This window comes from Mastomys coucha, chromosome X (assembly GCF_008632895.1).
Source record: "Mastomys coucha isolate ucsf_1 chromosome X, UCSF_Mcou_1, whole genome shotgun sequence".
Lineage (NCBI taxonomy): Eukaryota > Metazoa > Chordata > Mammalia > Rodentia > Muridae > Mastomys > Mastomys coucha.
This window is the reverse complement of record NC_045030.1, coordinates 73263693-73283985: the sequence shown is the minus strand read 5'-3', so window position 1 is coordinate 73283985 and position 20293 is coordinate 73263693. Positions and strand designations below refer to the sequence as shown.

Sequence of the window (20293 nt, the reverse complement as noted above, 5' to 3'; positions counted from 1 at the left end):
GGCATCATGAATTTTGTGGGCAAAAGGATAGAAAATACCATTCTGAGTTAGACCCAACTCAGACCCAAAAGGTATGTACTCATTAATAAGTGTATATTTGCCAAAAAGTACAGAATACCTAGGATACAACTCATAGACCCTATGAAATATAACAAGAAGGAAGGCCCATGTGAGGATGCTTGAATCCCTCTTAGAAGAGGAAAGAAAATAATCACAGGAGGCAGAGGGAAGGAGGGACCTGGATGGAAAAGGGGAGAGAGAAGGGAAAATGAGGGCAGGATCAGGTATGGGGTTGTTATAGTTTACTTATACTCAGCACAAGGAGTGGCACTATTACATGGTGTGGCCCTGTTTGAGTAGGTGTGTCACTGTGGGTGTGGGCTTTAAGACCCTCATCCTAGCTGCCTGGAAGTCAGTATTCTGCTAGCAGCTTTCAGATGAAGATGTAGAACTCTCATCTCCTCATGCACCATGCCTGCCTGGGCACTGTCATGCTCCCGCCTTGATGATATGGGACTGAACCTCTGAACCTGTAAGCCAGCCCCAATTAACTGTTATCCTTTATAAGAAGACTTGCCTTGGTCATGGTGTCTATTCACAGCAGTAAAACCCTAACTAAGACAGGAGAAGACAGGAGCGAAGCCCAGAGGGCCAGGAGAATGAATGGAAATATGCAGCTGTGGGGGTGGGGAACAGGGGGAAACTTCTAGAAAGTCCTAGAGACTTGGGTTGTGAGAGGCTCACAGGACTCAATGGGGATGACCTCAGCCAAAATGCCCAACAGTGGGGAGATGGAACCTGAAGAGACCACCTTCAGTGTAGACAGGGTCCTCAGTGGAGGGATGGGGTCAACAACCTACCTCCAAATTTTCTGACCCAGAATTGTTCCTGTCTAAAAGAAATGCAGGGACAAAAATGGAGCAGAGACTGAAGGAATGGCCCACCATCCAGTGACTGGCCCAACTTGGGATCCATCCCATGCATAGACACCAAACCCTGACACTATTACTGATGCCATGTTGTGCTTGCAGACAGGAGCCTAGCATGCCTGTCCTCTGAGGGGCTCTACCAGCAGCTGACTGAGACAGATGCAGATACCCACAGGCAAATATTAGACTGAGGTCAGGGACTCCTATGGAAGAGTTAGGGGAAGGATTGAAGGAATGAAGGGGATTGCAACCCCATAGGAAGAACAACAGTATCAACTAATACAAACCCTTGGGAGCTCCCAGAGACTAAGTCACCAACCAAAGAGCACATATGTAGCAGAGGACTGCCTTGTCTAGCCTCAGTTGGAGAGGATGCAACTAATCCTGTAGAGACTTGATGCCCCAGGCAAGGGTGAAGTAGAATCTTAAGGGTTCATTGGAAAGTCAGTTGTGTTTGATGGTGTTTTGCTGGGGCAAGCACATGAAGGAACATTTAGCTGAAGTGAACACAGGAGAGAGGATATTCTGCTAAAGAAAGCACATGAAAGAAAATTTAATAAACGATTCTTTGCTAACAACACAAATGTATTGGTCGGCCTTACATTACATATTTGAGCTACATTTGTTGGGACTCCATAGAGCGAAAAGCACCAACAAACTTGTGGTGTTGTGCTGCAGTTTCTTGCTGCTTCGGCGGACTTGGGCTGACTGGCAGAGTGTTGTCAGTGAATACGGACACACATGCTGAGGCAAGACATGTGCTGAGTCAAGACCCATGGAGGACACATAGTGTTTGGAGGGAGTATAAATAGAACTTGATAGACAGTGAGAGGCCGAGCTTAGCTTGCTAGTACAGCTAGCTGTACAAGATTTGTTGGTCTTGAGCATTTTCTGATCTTCTCTTCACAGCCTGAGATCTTTTCCTGGAGTTCCTGTTGGCCCTGCTCCCTCCTGCTGACTCATGCTGAGGCTGAGGCCTGGCTGTCTCTGCTGATTCATGTTTGTTATCCCGACTCTACTGAACTGAACTGCTGATATATGGGTGAAGTGTTTGTGAGTGGACTGAGCTGCGGCCACTGATTTCCAGACAATACAGAGTGGGGAGTTGCTCTAAACAGGTCCACTTCCCCTTTCTTTCCCAATACCCCTAATGGGTGGTGGACTAGAAGGGAGGTTAAGATATTTAAGAACAATCATTACAAATATGGTTTAAAAAATTAAAATTAAAGAAAGGGGATGGGGCAGAGAGTACCCTCTCAAAGACAAAGGGGGTGGTGTGGGGTGAAGAACTCTTGGCAGGGGGACCGGGAAGGGGGGAACCATTTGGGATGTAAAATAAATAAAACAATAAAAAAGAATATTAGGACTTCATAGACAGCTGCAGTTATATATCATATTCAAGGCTAGTCTGGGCTAGATGAAACATTGCCCTCTCCCCTAGGGGAAAAAAAAGCTCATGCTTCAACAGTTAAAACAATGCTGGCCTGGTCCTGTGGCTCAGTGGTAGAGCACTTACCCAGCATACACATGATCCTGGATTATAAAAGAATAACTAGTACAGAGCTATAATGACTGATGAATTGCACCACAGACCACCTACCTATTACTAGACTAGTCAATAAATGGTGTTTCAACAACATTGGCTCTGTAGCTTTTCCATTTGTTGGTTTTATTCTGTATCTTTTGATTGTAATACGTCCTACCTGTACACACAGATAAATATCGAGGCTTGCAAGTTCTTCTTGTGCAACCAATGCACCTGAAGATGGTCTTAGGCATCCCTACCAAAAGTTCTCAATAGAAAAAGTTCTTTAAGCACAATCCAAAGTCCTAGTGCAGCAAACACTTGCAACTCACAAACAGCAAACACTCACAAGTCAACTATTAAATAAAGAGTTCAAGCACTCTAAAAAGGAAAATAGAGCACAAGTGGTACATATCAACGGGCATTCAATTTCATGCAACCCCTATAGGGTTGCAAAGTTTCAAAGGTTAGAAGACACACTGAGTTGATATCGTAGGTAGATGAGGAGGTTGTGCCCTCTCCAAATGGTTGTGCTCTAATCTTTGAAATCTTTGTTATGTTACCATACACAACAAAGAATTAATGTTCCTGATGGAATTGTGCTCACTAATAACTGATCTTAAAACAGGGAGAAAGTATCCTGGATTATCTGTAATAGCCTCATATAATCCTAAGAGAATTTAGAATATAAGCTGGAAGAGGTAGGAAAGGTGGTGATAGAAGCAAAGGGGCCATGAGACATGGAACAAAAGAAAATCAATTCCATGTCTCTGTGTTCTCTCGTTCTCTCATTCTCTCGTTCTCTCTCTCTCTCTCTCTCTCAGTGCATGTGTACACACACACATACACACACACACACACACACACACACACACACACACACACACTTCTGAGCTCTATAATAGGCTACCTTTTTAAAAAAATCATTTAGCCCATCATTACAATAATGGGAAACTAGATGTTGCAGGGGCTAAGAACCCACACTCTAACCAGAAGTGCATACTGATATCTGCTATAAAGCAGAATTTGGCAAAAACAGTAACTCTACTTCAAAGCAGTTAGCCCAAGATGTATGTCAATATATACAAAATTATGTACATGCAAGGCTACTCAGGGCAGTATTTATATTGTGCCAAATGCGGAAGTCTTCAAATAACTATCAAGAAAAGAGTAATATATTATAGTAAAAGTTGAGAGAATACTATGTTGTTCTAAACAGAGTGAAGAAACCCATTCATTATGTAATCTCTACTGGAGAACAAAAAAGCAAGACATAGACAATATATATTGATACCTTTAAAGTTAAAGGGAACAAAGGCTGTTAGTAGCCTGTGCAGGTTGAACATCCCTAATTTGGAAATCCAAAATTCTCAAAGCTCCAACTATTAAACATTTTGACTATAACATAAATACTTAACGTATTTTGCATTTTGGAGTATTTTTGATTATAAATGCTTAGCCCATAAACTCTGTAGAATTGTTCCACAATCCTAAAAACGTCTCAGCACTTTAGATAAGGAATCCTCAAGGTCCCCCCCTAGCACCAGTGGGCACATAATTCAGTGAGTGTTCCTGACGAAGGCATGGGGTGGGGGTGGGGGATGAAATGCATAGGAAATTTTTAAAACTGTTTTATATTTCCTAGGTTTTCAATCAGGAATATATAACAGCTATTTAAAAATTAAATTAAAGGATAGGTAGATGGGTCAGTGGGACTTGAGTTCATATTCCCAGAATACATGTAAAAAGCAGGTACGGAGGTGTTTGTAACCGAAGCACTGTGAGAAACTGGGGTTCATTGGCAGCCAGCCTAGCTGAGATGGTGAGCTCTAAGTTTAGTGAGAGACATTGTCTCAAAGTAACAAGATGAAGACACAATCAAGGGAAACATCACAGTGTTAACCTCTGGCTCCATCTAGGGAGTGAGCCTACATATACATGAACATCTATAAAATTAAAATAATGTTGAATAAATCTGTTACTTAAACATATTGTTCTGAAGGGCTGTTTGATGGTGAGTCCTATTTACTGTCTGTTTACATTAGTACACTCACTGGGTTTGTATTTACTGAGGACCCACTGTAAAGGTATGAAGTAGAAAAAATGACAATATCACTGGACAAAATTCTCTACAGGAAAGAGATATAGGGGTCACAGTTGTAGATCATTTAGGAGTTACAGCAGGGTGGCTCCATGACAGATCTCCCCAGGGGATGGTGGTGATGTCTGAATGACCCTGGATGGACAGTAAACAACAATGGCAGAAGCACTGAAAGGCCAGAGATAATATATGGCCACTCAGCCTGTCTGCAAGAGTGTAGAAGAGGAAACAAAAATACAGAGTTGGGGCCACCCTGTGGAGGAGACAGAAGTTTGCACAAAAACTGACAGAGAGGGGAGGCCAGTTCCAGAGCAAGGATACTAGAAAGCTAGGACTGCCTGTGTCCTGACAGCACAGACTAACAGAAGGCATGCATCTGTACTGGCTGAGAGGTAGGAAAACTAGCCAAAGCCCTCTTTTTGTTTTGTTTTGTTTTGTTGTTGTTGTTTTCGAGACAGGGTTTCTCTGTGTAGCCCTGGCTGTCCTGGTACTCGCTCTGTAGACCAGGCTGGCCTTGAACTCAGAAATCCACCTGCCTCTGCCTCCCAAGTGCTGGGATTAAAGGCGTGCGCCACCACCGCCCAGCCTAAGCCCACTTCTTACAGGGGCAATAACGAATTCAACCAAGTCAGGCTGGGGATGAGAAGCATTTAGGGTTAGTAACCACTAAGCAGCAGAGAAAATTCCTATGATTTTAAGTTTGAAGCAGGAGGAAGAGGAAGAGGGAGAGAGTATCAGGTATGTCTAAAGCACACAGAGGGTATATTGGGAAGAAATATGAGAGAGTCATCTTAAACAAGTCAATAAGGAGTAATATGACACTATAAATTTTAAATCCTACTCAGAAAGCCAATCTTGGTGGTCACAAGAGAAAGCTTGCCTAGTAAGCTGGAGAAGAAAACAAACTTTTTTATAAAACTCATGTATAGAACCTCCCCACTCCCTCCCACCCCTGACCTCCTCAGAAAAAGAATGGCAGGAGGAGAAAGAAAGGACAAGAGACTTAGGTCTCAGAAACTACAGGGAAAGTTAAATTTCAATCCAAGAAGGATTATCTAGAAATGTGATACTTTGCCATGCCCAACCCTTTGACATTGCAAAACAATGTCATTTACAAAGTTCACAAATGACAAGTGTGCCATTAAGTTACCACAAACCACAAACTCTCAAAACCAATTTTCTATAACATGTTTAAGTAAGCTTATGATTTTGTGTTGGGCTACATCTATAGCTATCCTTGGCCCTGTGTACTGTACAGGCCATGGGTCAGAAATGCTTAGACAATAGGATTATGAGACTTTTGCTAAACACACCAAAGAGTACTATATATAATAGAAAAAGTTTTTTTTAATGTACCAATGAACCTATGAGAGAGGATCAAATGTACAGAAGTCCAAAAGTAGCCACAAACAGGAACAAAAAACTTAATGATAGTTTAGGAGCTTGGAAATGAAGTTGTGGGCCCATCCAAGATGGAGTCATACTGGAAACCCCTTCTAAGGAAGAGTGCACTTCACAACGCTGCCACATAAGCAGAGGTAAGTGGGACATAACCTCTTTTGGGTTCTAAGAGAACCTGAGCTGGAATTACTGGTGCTGAACAGAGAAGACAACACACATCTACCACTGTCTACCCAGAGACTCTCCAGTCACAGGTCAGCCTAGTATGGACCCTAATAAAAAACTGAATGGTTACCAAAATATCAAAGGAGAATTAATTTATAACCTTCTCAAGCTGTTTGAGGTGCTTGGCAGAAGAAATTCAGAAACCTTTCAATCCCAGGCTCAGAGTATTTCCATAACTAATATTCCAAAGAATGAAAGTTTCCAGGTAGTAATCAGAAAATACAGCAGGAAAAATAATTCAAGACTGTCCTTTTGTAGAAAATCCAGAGACTCTGAACTATTAATAATCAGATACCACTATAAATTATACTTAATATGATTAATAAATTAAAAATGGTATGGAAGATGTGAGAGGGAGAGATTATAAATATTGACCAAACAGCTCTGAAACAAAATGAAAATCAACTTCCATAATAATGAAATAAAACAACACCACCACTCCCTATACACAATGGAAAGAAAACCCCAGCAAATAAAATGTAGAGGAAGGGCTGCGGAGTGAAAGGGAAGACCAAAAGATGTGTGTGTGTCTGTATGTGTCCGAGGAAGGGCTGCGGAGTGAAAGGGAAGACCAAAAGATGTGTGTGTGTCTGTATGTGTCCGAGGAAGGGCTGTGGAGTGAAAGGGAAGACCAAAAGATGTGTGTGTGTGTGTGTGTGTGTGTGTGTATGTGTCCGAGGAAGGGCTGCGGAGTGAAAGGGAAGACCAAAAGATGTGTGTGTGTGTGTGTGTGTGTCCAAGGAAGGGCTGCGGAGTGAAAGGGAAGACCAAAAGATGTGTGTGTGTGTGTATGTGTCCGTGTGTGCACTAGCACGCATGTAACAGAGGATAGCCCAAGATGTTGTTTCTCAGCTGCCACCCACCTTTTTATTATTTCTTTTAAAATTGTTTGTGTGTATGTGTGTGTGTGTGTGTGTGTGTGTGTGTGTGTGTATGTGTGTGTGTAGGTGTATATGTGTGCACATTACTCACAGAAGCCAAAAGGGTGTATGAGATTTCCCAGAGTGAGACTTACAGGCAGTTCTGAGACATCTGATGTGGGTATTGAGGACTGTGCCAGGTCTTCCTTACAATAAGCTACTACACCAGCCACAGTGAAGGCTCTGCTCCTGACAAAGCCTTACCCTTGTCTGCCTTGACAGATACAAGATCACATGTGTCACTTAAGTGCTCTTGACTATTGAGCTACATGGTTAGAAATCCCACAGCCCACTCTCTCCCTGCTTTTTGAGACAGAGTCGCTTACTGAAGTTCACCAGTTAGGCCAGGCTCCAGGGAACTTCCTACCTCTCTAGACCTCCTTGGCAAAGGGATTATAAGCACACACCATGAGCATGCTCAGTTTTATACACGTAAGTTGTGAGGATGAACTCAGCTTCTCATGTTTTACTGAAGAAGCCATCTGTCCAGCCCAGGTTTTGTAATGTGTCTAGTCTAGTGCCATTTCTGAATATCTGAATAGTTCTGAATAAATAGCAGGGCTACAAGCACGCTGGCCATGAGTTCTGGAGTGGATCCTGATGAGGCATAGGTAGCCAGGGAATGCAGTGCTTTGGAAGCAGGCAGTGATGTTGAGGGGGATCTAGATGAGATGACGATTCCAGGAGCTGGATGGTGCTGGGAAGAACCAAGCAGAGTCGAAGGTTTTGATAGAGACAGCAGTGGAAGGGAGAGATCAAATCAAATGAAGGGCTAAATCTTTGAGAAGGCAAGAGAGAATATTGAAAATCATGGTTAGGTCTTTAATTAGCTAATTGTACTGCTTATTCAAGGGAAAAAAATTCTTGTCCAAAAAGAAACAGAAAATTCAAGACATGGTTTATAGTCCTTAAGGCATCTCGAAGCCAAAATCAGGGCTATGTGAACAGGCACTTCTCGTTTCAATTCCGATCTCAAAACACTATGTCCTTTCATCTGTGGATTCTATAATCAGCCTGAACAAGGAGAGTCCATTAACTCTTTGTCTCATTTAAAATTTTAGTACAATTTAGAACATTTCTCCATTTCTGAGCTGAATAACAAAGACAGAGAATAAAACTCCCCATGGATTCTCTATTCACAGGCTCATTTATACTTTTCAAATGATCAAGAGAGTGTGTATGTGCATAAGTCACTTCATTAATTCTTATGTAATCATTCTCATAAGCCAGCACATTTAGAGTTGAGCAGGAGGGAACTCAAGTAAAATGGCCCAAGGCTTAAGTCACATGGCAGGGTTTGATCTCATTAAAACCAGAACTTCCCAACTCCAAACAAAGATCCAAAGCTCATATTACCTACTCATTGTACATCTGAAGCAAAATGTCACACTGCTGCCCAGAACAACATGCATTATTATGTGTTAGTTCAAAATAGAAACATACTTTAGAAAAAGCCTGACAAGAAGAAATAAGCCACAGATATTATGAAAACCAAAGGTAGTGACCAATGCCTGTCAATGTCGAGGAGGTGCTGTCAGAGGCATTGTTCCCATCCCTTGGAAGCAATACACTGCTACAGCAGCCACAGTGAAGAGCTCTTCCAGTATGCTACTGCTAGCATAGACCATGGCTTTAGTGGCCTCTGTCAGTGTGAGGCTCAGTGAACTTCCTGCATAGAGACTTTGGAAGTCACATAATATTTATGTGTGTCAGTGTTCTCATCTACAACGGGGATAATAACAGCTCCTACCCCATAGAGATTTGTGAGGATTCAATGTAAAGTGCAAAGGCAAGCCAGTTAGTTGCTTTGCTCCTGAAATTTGAGAAAGCCACTGCAAGTCCCCTTACTCCTACCTTCCTTTACAGATAGGTATAAGGTCAGGTGTGCCATGCTCCCAGATGAAAACAAAGGGTGCACCTTCATGACTGCCCATCAGCTCACAGAGGAACAAGTGGGAAATCCTGTGGTTCTTAACTTTAATCTAGAATGTCACCAAGAAATGGGAGGTGCAAACACAAATCTGAGCCATGTTTCCCTAAAAGCATTTAAGTCTGTGTGGGCTGAAAAGATGGAAAGAGAAGGATGGGAGTGCTCTCAGAAGGATTCCTTTCATTCCATAGCATCCCTTCTCCTATTCTGTACTGCTGGTTGGGATGCTTTCTGATTTAATACTCTGAAGACTTCTAGTGAGTCCTTTATCAAAGTACAACCCATGGTTTGTTAATAATACCACTAATCTTTACATCGCATCTTTCTTTTAAAGGGCTTAATGTTTCCCACACACTATCACAATTCCTTTATTATAGTCTATGGGGAATTGTAGTACTCATCCTTATTTCTTACACCTGCTGGGAAAATAGTGAGCTAATAACAGAACAGCTGGCATTTATTGGGCCCTTACTGAGTGTCAGGCAGTGTTATAAGCACTTTATATTGAATCCTCACAAAAACTCTATGGGGTAGGAGCTGTTATTATCCCCGTTGTAGATAAGAACACTGACGCACATAAATATTATGTGACTTCCAAAGTCTCTATGTAGGAAGTTCACTGAGCTTCATTCTGACAGAGGTCACTGAACCCATGGCCTATGCTAGCAGTAGAAGTCAAGTCCCCTCACAGATCTCTGCATCAGTGGCTGCTGTGAGCTTGGCACCTGAACCTTATGCTTCATAGCTAAACAATTCCTTTCAAACTTTCTGGGCCAGGATTATAAGTAAGGAAATAACTGTAACACGAAGAACCTAGTACCCCGCCACCATATGCACACACCCTTAGAAGAAACATCTTAGTAAACTATACCCCATTTCTCTCCATGCTTTCTATTCTATTTCATTTAAAGAGACACATTGATTTATGATTCACTAATACATTGGAACTGATGCTTTCATCTAAATTCTCATCTAAAATTATATCATTTCTAATTGCCACATTTCATTACAAAGTGACCAGTCAAGGAAATCAATGATTGAGCTTTGCCATCAGCTATATGTTGTTATCTTGACATTGTTGTGCTTTCTGTAGGGTTGCTATGATTGCACACAGGTCATGACTGGTTTCTCTCTTCGGATACTCTGTCACAGTGTCAGAAGAATTACAGCAGTTGTCACAAAGCTATATCACTTACCTAAAACTTGTGCTGAGCTACATGCAATTTGTGAGACTTTCTGGTGTTGGAAAGCAAAGATCAAACAAGAAGTATTTTGGCTGAAACAGGAAAACCTCATCTAAAAGCCATGCACACAGTACTGAGCTGAGACAATTGGGTTAATGGTTTGGGGTAGACTCTTTGCTGCTATAATAACTCAAGTTCAAATCAGTTTTTAAGTTCTGACTTACACACATTGAGTGGTAAAAACAATAATGGCTCAGAAGGGCCAAAGGAGTGGTCTGAATAAGAATGCCCACTCAGTGTGTTCACCCCATGACTGCCCTTGCAGTGCAGGTCTGTTGGCCTCCAGACACCATTTCTTGTATTCACTGGCAAATTCAGACTTCAAATAGTGACAAAAATCACTGAGTTCATCTATACCAGTTTAACAGTTTCGGAAATATTCACAAAGTAGTGTTTTTCCCTTCAGGAGCCCTTTTATTGCTCAATGCAATCATACTTAGATTATGCTTCAAGGAAGTCGAATCCCCTCTGTGGCAGTTTGGAAACTTTTGTTCCCCTCCCATCTCATAGAACAATTGCTCCTTTTCCTTTCTAAAGTCAACCTTACAAATGGGGGCTTGAATCCTTAACTTTCTGCCTTCTGAAGATCCTTTTCTAGAAAGGAACTCCCTCTTTCTCTTTCTCCCTCCTTTCCTCTCTCCTCCCTTTTTCTTTCTTTTACAAACCACTTTCTCTTTCAATGTCTGCAAGGTGATCTGCATCTCAAAACAGTCAACAAGTTAAGGCAGCACTGGGGTAGTCCCTGGGCTTAGAGGATAAGGTGAGGCTTCCCTTCCCTGCCTATCTCTTTCAACTATTTCTCAGTAGAGTGTCATCCTTCCCATCACTCACATTTTAGAATCAAAATAAACACATTCTTGTCTCCACCTTTTCTGGCCAAACCTCTGCTTAAGTAGTGGTGTCTTTCCATACAGGTCCTAGGGTCTGCAGTTCTCTAGTCCTGGCCTTTGGTTCTGTTCTGCCTGAGGGAATCTGCCTGAGGGTGTCTTTATTTTAATCACTATTTCCTTTAGAACCTTCAGCAAGTCTCTGTTACTCCCTGGGGCACATGCTCTCTACACTTGCATTAGCCTTGACCAGATGACCTCAGATCTCTTAGATTTCAGACCTGGTCCCAGATCCATCTCAAACACCTTGAAATGTTGTCAGCTTTCCTTCTGTATTGAGGAGGTCTTGCCTATAACCTGAATTCCCACTTCCTCCGTTTTCCTGGCCTACTAAAAATAAACTTCACCCTTTCAGGAGCAATGGCACACTACACAGGCTCTTCTAGACTCCTTCCTGAGAGCCTTGTGAATTTGTTCTGCATTCCTCTCCCCTATATTGGAGCCACACACACTTGTCACGTCACTTCCACTAGACTACTATTAGGCTCATATTGCTCCTTGTCTCAACTTACCTGATTGTTCTCCACAGAACTCTGAAATAAATTCAACTTAGGAAAGCAGTGCCAACAGGGGATCTGGTTATTGCATTGTTTGAGTGACAGATTTACATATTTTGAAGGGAATTTTAGTAGTTACATTCCTGATGTCCTAAGGGAACAGGGATTTCTAGTGTAGACATGAAAAATATATCCAAGTACCACAACCATGAATAATCAAATTCTCTGCAGATACCTTCCTTCAGTGACAGATACAGGATTCTAGGTCCTGACAGAAAGAGCTAGTCCACTCACTTCTATATAATAATGTTTCCCATGATTTTCTCATGAAACAGTTTAATTAAAATCCTGTCACTTTAACATCCCATGTGAGAGCTGGCGATGTAGTGCAGTGGTAGACTGTCTGCATTAGCTGTGTTCTATCTTCAGCTAGCACTTCCCCAAACAAAACAAACACCTTCCTGTATAGAAGTCACTATACTGGGGCTAGAGAGATAAAGGGTGATGTCTGCCCTGATAAGCTCGAAGAATAATGGACAGGAAGGGCTGGTAAAGAAAATTACAACATAATTATCACACAAGGAAGCTGTGGTATGTACTCCAGAGAGGGACCTAACAATGAAACAGAAGATCAGTTCTTGAAGTGAACCGCACATGACATGGGACCGCAACTTAGACTGAGCAAGATGCTAAAGGATGACTGTGGAGGACAAGCATTACAGAGACAAGTGAGATTGGGGTACCAATTAACTTGTAAAGCACATAGTCTTCTGGAAGGTAGTTCATCAGGATTAGTGAGGTTCGACTCACTCGAGGGCAATGTCAGGGCTAGGCTTACAAGCCAGGTACAGAGTAGTGACAACTCCATTTATGAAGTCACTATGGCAAAGCTGGGAACATAAGGTGAACTGAAAACTGAGGGTGGATCACTGACAAGGCATCCACAGGGAAGGAAAAGGCAAGGGCAGTAAAGACTGGGGAGGAAAGGTCACAATGGTACAGGAACACAACAACTGATACAGAAGGATCTCAATCCCACTGAATATGGAAAGAGATGAGATCAAATTTACGTGGAAATCAGGTGAAAGATTTGGCCACTAAGAGGTTAAGAACTCTATATTACTTAGTTTTCTAACACTGTGATAAAATATCCAGACAAAAGCAACTCCAGGAATAAAGGGTTTTTTTGGTTCACTGCATCATTTCAGGGAGTAACAGCAGTAGGAGCTAGAGACAGTTGGTCATATCACATTCATCGTTAGAAAGCAGAGAACAATGAATGCATAAGCTCAACTAGCTTTCTCCTTGTTGTGCCCTCTAGAACCCAAGCTCAGGGAATGGTGCAGCCTACTTTTAGATCACAATTCCAATTCATCTGATCAAAATAATCTTTTACATATTCAAACTTCCAAGCAAAAGAAGCACACAGTATTCCTACCCAACTATGACACCTATGAACCAGCAAGGCATAATAACCCTAAGGGCACAATAATGGCACACATACCTTGGTGATAATCAAAAACTCTCTGGTTGGACTTCAACAAAAAAGAACTCATGCCTGGTATGGTACTGGAGACCTAAGCAGCAATCCAGAGCCAGAGAAGTCACAGATCTTGGAGGAGAACCTACAACTTCCACTTTCAAAATCAATGTAATTTATATCTATATTCTAAATATTTATCCTTATAACCACCTATAAGTGTAGTTTTCACCCCTTATCAAAGGAACTTCTCTTTGCAACAGATATATTACAGAAAACCACAACTGATAAAAATGTAGACAATAAGAGATTATGTGGTACCCAGATCCAACTGATATATGCATATCACAATGCCTGTACCTACAGCTCAGGGCTTATTTGGGAAGGAGCAGAAAGATTATAGGAGCCAGAGGAACTAGAAGTTTGCTGTAAAATTTTGTCTCCAGAGAATCTATAAAGTCCCATCAACATGGCTGTCCAAACAAGACCTGAACAAGGATTACACCAATGATCAAGCTAACATGAAAATAGGAAAGCTCCAAAGGCCTCAACCCTACAGGAGGAGGTATGGGTAAGTAGGAAATGGTGAGAGTGGGGGAAATGGTCTTTCCCCCTCATATATGTACACACACATGCATACATACAGGTAATATTATATGGGCTTAGCAGGTTGTGTATACATATAGACACACAAAGGAACTGGCAATAAAGCTTGATTCTGACATGGGCTAAAGGAATGAATGAATGAGTGAATGAGTGAGCAAGTTAGTGAAATATTCTTTCCAGAGATGAGTAGTTTAAGAGAACTCTAGCCTGATACTAGCTTTAAATACCCAGGGAATAAGCTTTAAAAGACCCAGGGGATGCCAGCTCAAGACTGAAGGAACATGGAATAAGACCTTAGCTTTCTCAAACATGCTACAGATGTAGATATGCATAAATCAAGATACAAAACATGTTTCCTGACTAAATCATGATAAATTTCAGTCTCACCTTCATAATAGTTGAAAAGATCTATTCCTGACTAGATCACAATAAATTTTAGTCTCATTTTCGTAATAGTTTAAAAAGATCTATTCCTATAAGTTTTCATCCTAATAAAGTTGAAAATATTTATACAGAAATATTTTTAAAATCGTATTTGATCAGAAACATAAAAACTTTTGCTAGAATTGTTTCCCAAACACATCCCATCTGGTGTCAATTTAAGAGCATGAAGTACTCATTAGCTCCTCCTCATGGCTTCTCCCTTCTACCAGGTGTGTGTTTCCTGGTGGTGAGATTCAGAGAGAGTAAAGCCTTGTCTTGCTAGGAGAAAAAACAAATACACAAAAAACAAAAACAAAAACCCTACTCCCCCCAAAACCTCTCACTTCCTTATTAAAACAAGAACAAGAACCACAACCACCTACCATGACAAAAGGACCAAAATACCACAAAGAGAGAAAATACAGAATAGTTTTGTGGTATGATCCTTCTCACAGTTCAATCTATAGCCATTTCAAAACCATTTATACATTTTTCAGCAATGATTCCTTTTCCTTGTCCTCCTATTAATGGGAGTTCACCTCTATGTTTGTTGAGAGCTAGGGGTAAGAGGATGCCCGCAAGGCCTGGCGACATGCATTTGTCATTCAGGAGGTTGAAGTAATAGGATCCTGACTTTCAGGTTAGCCTAGGCAAATGCAGCTCAAGTCAGTAAAGTGCTCACTTGGCATGCATAAGGCCCTGGGTTCCAGCCAAGCATCACATAAACCAGCCACGGTACATGCTGGTAATCCCAGTGAGGACGAGGCAGGAGTATCACGGAGTTTGTGGCCAGCCTGAGATACATGATACTCTGTCTCATGGAAGGGAGGGAGGGACAGAGGCAGAGACACAGAAAAAGACAGACAGACAGACAGACACAGAGGGGGAGAGGGGAGGGAAAAGAAGGAGGGAAGGAGAGAGGAAGGGAAGGAAGGAGGGAAGTAAGAGGGGAGGAAGGGAGGTAGGGGGTATTTGTTTAAATGGTCTTTAGGATCAGTGGATCTGTTCCCATTTTGAATTGGTGACACAAAAGCCTGACTCCTCACATTGCTTGTTAGCACCAAAGTGAGGAGCCATGTATTCTGGGAAGACTTAACAGTATTGTATTAAGCCACTTTATTCTCTTTCTATCACAGAGAGGACACACTCCTGGCTGAAAAGCACAAGAGATCCCAGGCTCATGGACACTAGTAGGGATGAGCCTCTGGAAGTGAGCATTTAAAATGTGTCCCACCAGGAAATGTAAAGCAAAAAGAAGCCCAACCCACAGGCAGTTTTCCCAGAGGAGACATTTCAGAACATGCCAATGTTTAGGCAAGCCCTGGACGTTACCAGATTGTGTGCCAGGGGAAAGGCATGTTTTATGAGGATCTCAAATATATCTCTTCTGCTGTGGCCTTCCTGCTTCAATGCAAACCGCAGGTTTCTCAAATCCTAGAGGCAAATGAGAAAGTGGAGTTGAGTCTTCAAGGAAAATCATGAAAATTACCAAAAAAATCTTTTCAATTAAGTAAGAAGATTCACTTACACACAAGAGTAATTTATTTTAAGCTATATTTTATATGCTATCTTGACATACATAGTTTAAGGAGACCTGGACACAGTTCCATTGTAGCCAAGAAAGTAAAGACAAAGCACTTTACCAGACTAAAGTGCTGAAGACAAGACAGTGGAAACACATTCTAGAAAATACCCAACCTTGTCTTGCTTTTCATCTTTTCACTGCCCACCTCTATGTGCACTGCTTTGCAAGAAATTTTTAGTTATTAAGCAGTACTTAAGTCATATAGTGTTTCAAAAGACTATCTGCTATCAAATATAATCTTGGCATTGTTAAATATGTCATTAAAATACAAACACTATCTCGCTAAATGATTGGCATTTTATGTTCTCATACAAGTAATAAACTTTTACTACCAACTCTACTTTCAGAGAGTTCTATATAAACCATATTAATGTACTCCATATTAGATATCATTTTACCCTCAGGAACTATAAATTAATGATCAAAACCAAATTTTAATGGTAGTTCTCTATACACATTTCTTTAATAGGCAAGAAAAGACTTTTAAACTGAATCTAAATGATATATGGTCCTCTAATATCTGTTTGTATTAAACATAACATTCTAACTTATTTTTAAGAATGCTTTATAGGTTGTCTGGGACTATCTAAGGAGTGAGCTAGACTCAGCTCCTGCAGTCTTACATACTACAAAATTCATAGTTTGCATAGGTGTTTTTTGTTTACCAATAATGTTTAAGCCGGGCGGCGGTGGTGCATGCCTTTAATCCCAGCACTTGGGAGGCAGAGGCAGGTGGATTTCTGAGTTCGAGGACAGCCTGGTCTTCAGAGCTACACAGAGAAACCCTGTCTCGAAAAAAACCAAAGAAAAATAATAATAATAATATTGTTCAAAAGCTTTATTTTACTTGTATTTATGTGTATCCGGACATGTGCACAGGTATCTGCAAAGGCAGGAAAAGGGTATAATATCCCCTGGATTTAGAGGTGGTCATGTAGGTAGCTCAGTATGTGTAAGAACTGAATTAACTCATCCTCAATAAGAGCAGCAAGCACTGTTAATGGCTGAGCCATCTCTCCAACCTAATGTAAGCTTCACGAGTTTTCAGTCCAAAGGGCCAACGAAAGCTTTGCTATACAAGACATTCCAAAAGGCAAGTAAAGTTTGAAGAAGCCTCCAAGACTAGTAAGGAATGATCTGAAACCAATCACTCTGAATACAAATAGCATGTAACGAGCCTTGCCAGCTCCAGGATCTTGTGCTTCCTCTTTTTTATTTTATTTTTTTTATTTTTATAACACTGGGAATGGACTGTAGAGCTTCATAAATGTCAGGTGAACACTCTACCTCCCAGCTATTTCAGACCCATATTAAAAGCATGGTACTGAAAAAAAAATCCAAAACCCAATTTATATCACATCTCCCCCCTCAAATCTCGGAATATTAGTTGTTAGTTCATGGTAATCAGATGAAAGGAAAAATCATCTCAACAGGACAAGATACATCCAACGGGCCTAAAACTGGATGACAACTGTCAGGCCACAAGGACCTGTGAGGAACTTTCCTTCTAATAGTCATAGTGTACTGGTAATGCTACAACATCATTCTCAAACCAGTTTGCTTCAAATTAGACTGTTTCCAAACCAACATTTATTGTCATCCACCAGTGGCTCAGATGAATACTTTTCACATGTCAAAACATGAATGACTCAAGTCACTTTCTGCCATCTGATTCAGATGCAATTACAGTAAAAAAAAAAAAAAATCTTGCAACAAGAAAGCTGAAGTGAACAGGGCACACGATTCAAAGCAGATCACCTAGTCTAAAACATAAATAGGAACATACACTAACTCTAAGTCATACACGGTCTCCTCCAAGCTTGACTCATAAAGGAAGGGAAGATGAGAAAGAGCCTTGTGGTCTAACAGTCTCCCTGTTAGACTCAACAGGCTAACCAGCTGGATCTTAGGGTGATACTCAATGGCTTAATTATTATTAAAGAAAGCCAAGAAAGTTGAAAAGGGGGAGAAGAGCAAGACGATTCTCTGGCAGTACTGTTTGCCCTGCCTTTCTACAAAAGGACTTTATATTGTTACTAGTGGTAGGATGGGGCCTGCAGGGTAGTGACTTCCATATCTATAATACCCCTGTGGCTATACAAGGTCCTTTGGAAGCCAACAGCCAGTCTATGATTGTTGCTGCTGCTGAGTGAAACCCATATGTGCACAGCTAAAACAGTCAAAAGGGTAGGGGGTGCTCCTTAGTTGGGGAGAGAAATGCTATGGCATCCTGATTACTGACAATAGGTACAAGGAGATTTATGAGACAGAATGGCAAGTGCTTATCCCAGTGCCGCACACTTCTCTTATATCTGCTACTTAGAAAATGGGCTGTATCTTTTGTGACATCAGTGTTTCTGGGAAGTAATTTTATTAGAAGGTTATGCTAGGGCACTGTTCCAGTACAAACATAAGAATAGAAGTTTGGCAATCTGAGCAAACGCAGTTGAGATGCAGAGTAGTAGAGAAACTCGGGGCAAGAGTACCCACTCAGTTTCTGGTTGTTCATATTCATGTTGATCTTTTAACTGGAGAAGAAAAGTAAGTGTTGAACTTCCAGTGCAAACATAAGAATAGAAGTTTGGCTTTTAGAAATTGTTGTACCACCAGAGACTAGGACATGACTTGGGTTTTAAAACAGGTTCTTTTATTGGTCCTTGGCAACACTAAGGAAAGTCACATCACTTTGTGAAGGCTTCATTTTCTTATCTACATGAAATAATGGGCTTGGGGTGGTCAAGGCTCAGAAACTATAACCAGGCTTCTTTGTACAGTTCTCAAGACAAGAACACTCACTATTTTAAAACATACAGGAGAATATGCAACCGATATCTTCTGTGACCCTCTACAGCCTAAAATATTTGCTATCTGGACCTTTTTCTAAAACAAGCATGATGAGCCCTGTACTAGCAAGATGTCTGACAGTGACCTTTAGAAAATACCTTAAAGTCAGCCCTGGGACTTCTGTCAAAAGCCTTTTGGATATCTTGCTGCACATGTTTAAGACCTACTGGGATAAACTCCTTCTAGCTCTTTGTAGAACTGAGCATAATGCTTTATCCAGTATGTGGAAAGCAGGTTACTCTGCTAGAAAACTTAACTGTGCTGTTCACAAAATGGTAAGTTACGGTCTCCTATTTGGAGTTCAGCTTTGGCACTACTCATTGGACCACAGCAGCAAAGGTGCCTAATTTTTCTCAAACGCTCCATCTCTAACATTCTATCTGGGAAGTTTGTGCTGAGGACAGAATGTGAAGTTCCAAGCATATGCTTGGGTGAACACAGATGTTCAATAAATGTTTCCTATAAAACTGGCTAAATGTTGTCACAACTAATTTTCCCACTTACCATCCCAAATAAAATATTAAGCCACTGCCACTGAAAATGGTTGTTATAGGTAAGGAGGTATCCAGCTCACAAAGGGCAAAATCTCTTCCTTTCACAGTATGAGGGTGTCTAGGTGGTGACATGTAGTATCATAAAGAGCCATAAAAACACACTTACTCTTTAACTCACTCATTTTCCTCGGGAGAACTTAGAACTCTCATTCAAAAGGAGGAAAATGATGTACATGCGGATGGTCAATGGGGCCAGAAGGAGGTAGGAGGACAGTATCAGTTAGCTCCATGGGATGGCATGCTATTGTGATGATTACAGTGCCCTGACCAGCTGAGGAGGGGAGAGTGAAATGAAGGTTTAAGAACTGTTATCTACATACCTTTCTTCTGCCCCAGCAAGCTAATAGACTACAGGGGGAAGCTCCAAGTCTACAACTTTAGATTAACAAGAGATTTTTGATGATTTTAAACTCACAGATATCTTCCTGCCTCTGCCTTCCAATGCTGGGATTAAAGGTGTGTACCACTACCACCATAAATGATTTGACTTTTTTAAGCCCACATTAACATTCTACTATTCAATACTATTGTATCTTTTTGTGTAAGAAAGTATCAAATTTCTTACTTTACAAGTAATATCTAGACCATAGGAATTTTCTCCTCTACTTGTCGCGCCTCCCATTTTTTCAATTCTTGATATCACACCCAGAGGAACATCAAGGAGTAGAGCAGAGTCCTGTAATGAACACAATTACAAAAGTCAGTATTCATGTCCTTATAATAAAAACATCAAAACATGGAAAAAGAATCAGAAACTTTCAAAGGATTTTTTCTTGCTTTGGTGCATTAGCCAATTAAGAGTATAACTAGGATATGGATCACACACACATGAAAGATCAAGGTGGAAACGTGAGGGGTATTTTCTCAACTATTTCTCACTGTGACTGGTATTATTAGATTTAGTTTAGTTTTGTCCATTTTGTAAAACATGCTTTTTTGTTGTTGTTGTTTTCAATAAAGAATGGGAAATAGACTGGGAAAAAAAGCCAATACATAGTCAAAGACCTTACAAAACAACAAAACTCTTGTAACTAGCAATATTTATTTCAGTTACTTTAACCAATAGATCTAGAAATGTGTTTAATTAGTGGTAAATTTCCACAAATTCCATTCTGTCTGTATAAAATAAAATAAAATATTTA

General features: G+C 40.9%; 1 protein-coding gene across 4 annotated transcripts in view; it reads right to left on the bottom strand.

Moving 5' to 3' along the window:
- The window catches only part of Mtm1 (myotubularin 1), a 107524-nt gene that overhangs the window by 37552 nt on the left and 49679 nt on the right, over positions 1-20293 (bottom strand). For all 4 annotated transcript variants that reach the window (XM_031363465.1, XM_031363454.1, XM_031363475.1 and 1 more), the window contains 2 exons: positions 19717-19827; positions 15501-15602 (listed from right to left, as the gene is read on the bottom strand). In XM_031363465.1, coding sequence (XP_031219325.1) covers positions 15501-15602; positions 19717-19827 — 213 coding nt within the window. The remainder of the gene's footprint in view (positions 1-15500; positions 15603-19716; positions 19828-20293) is intronic.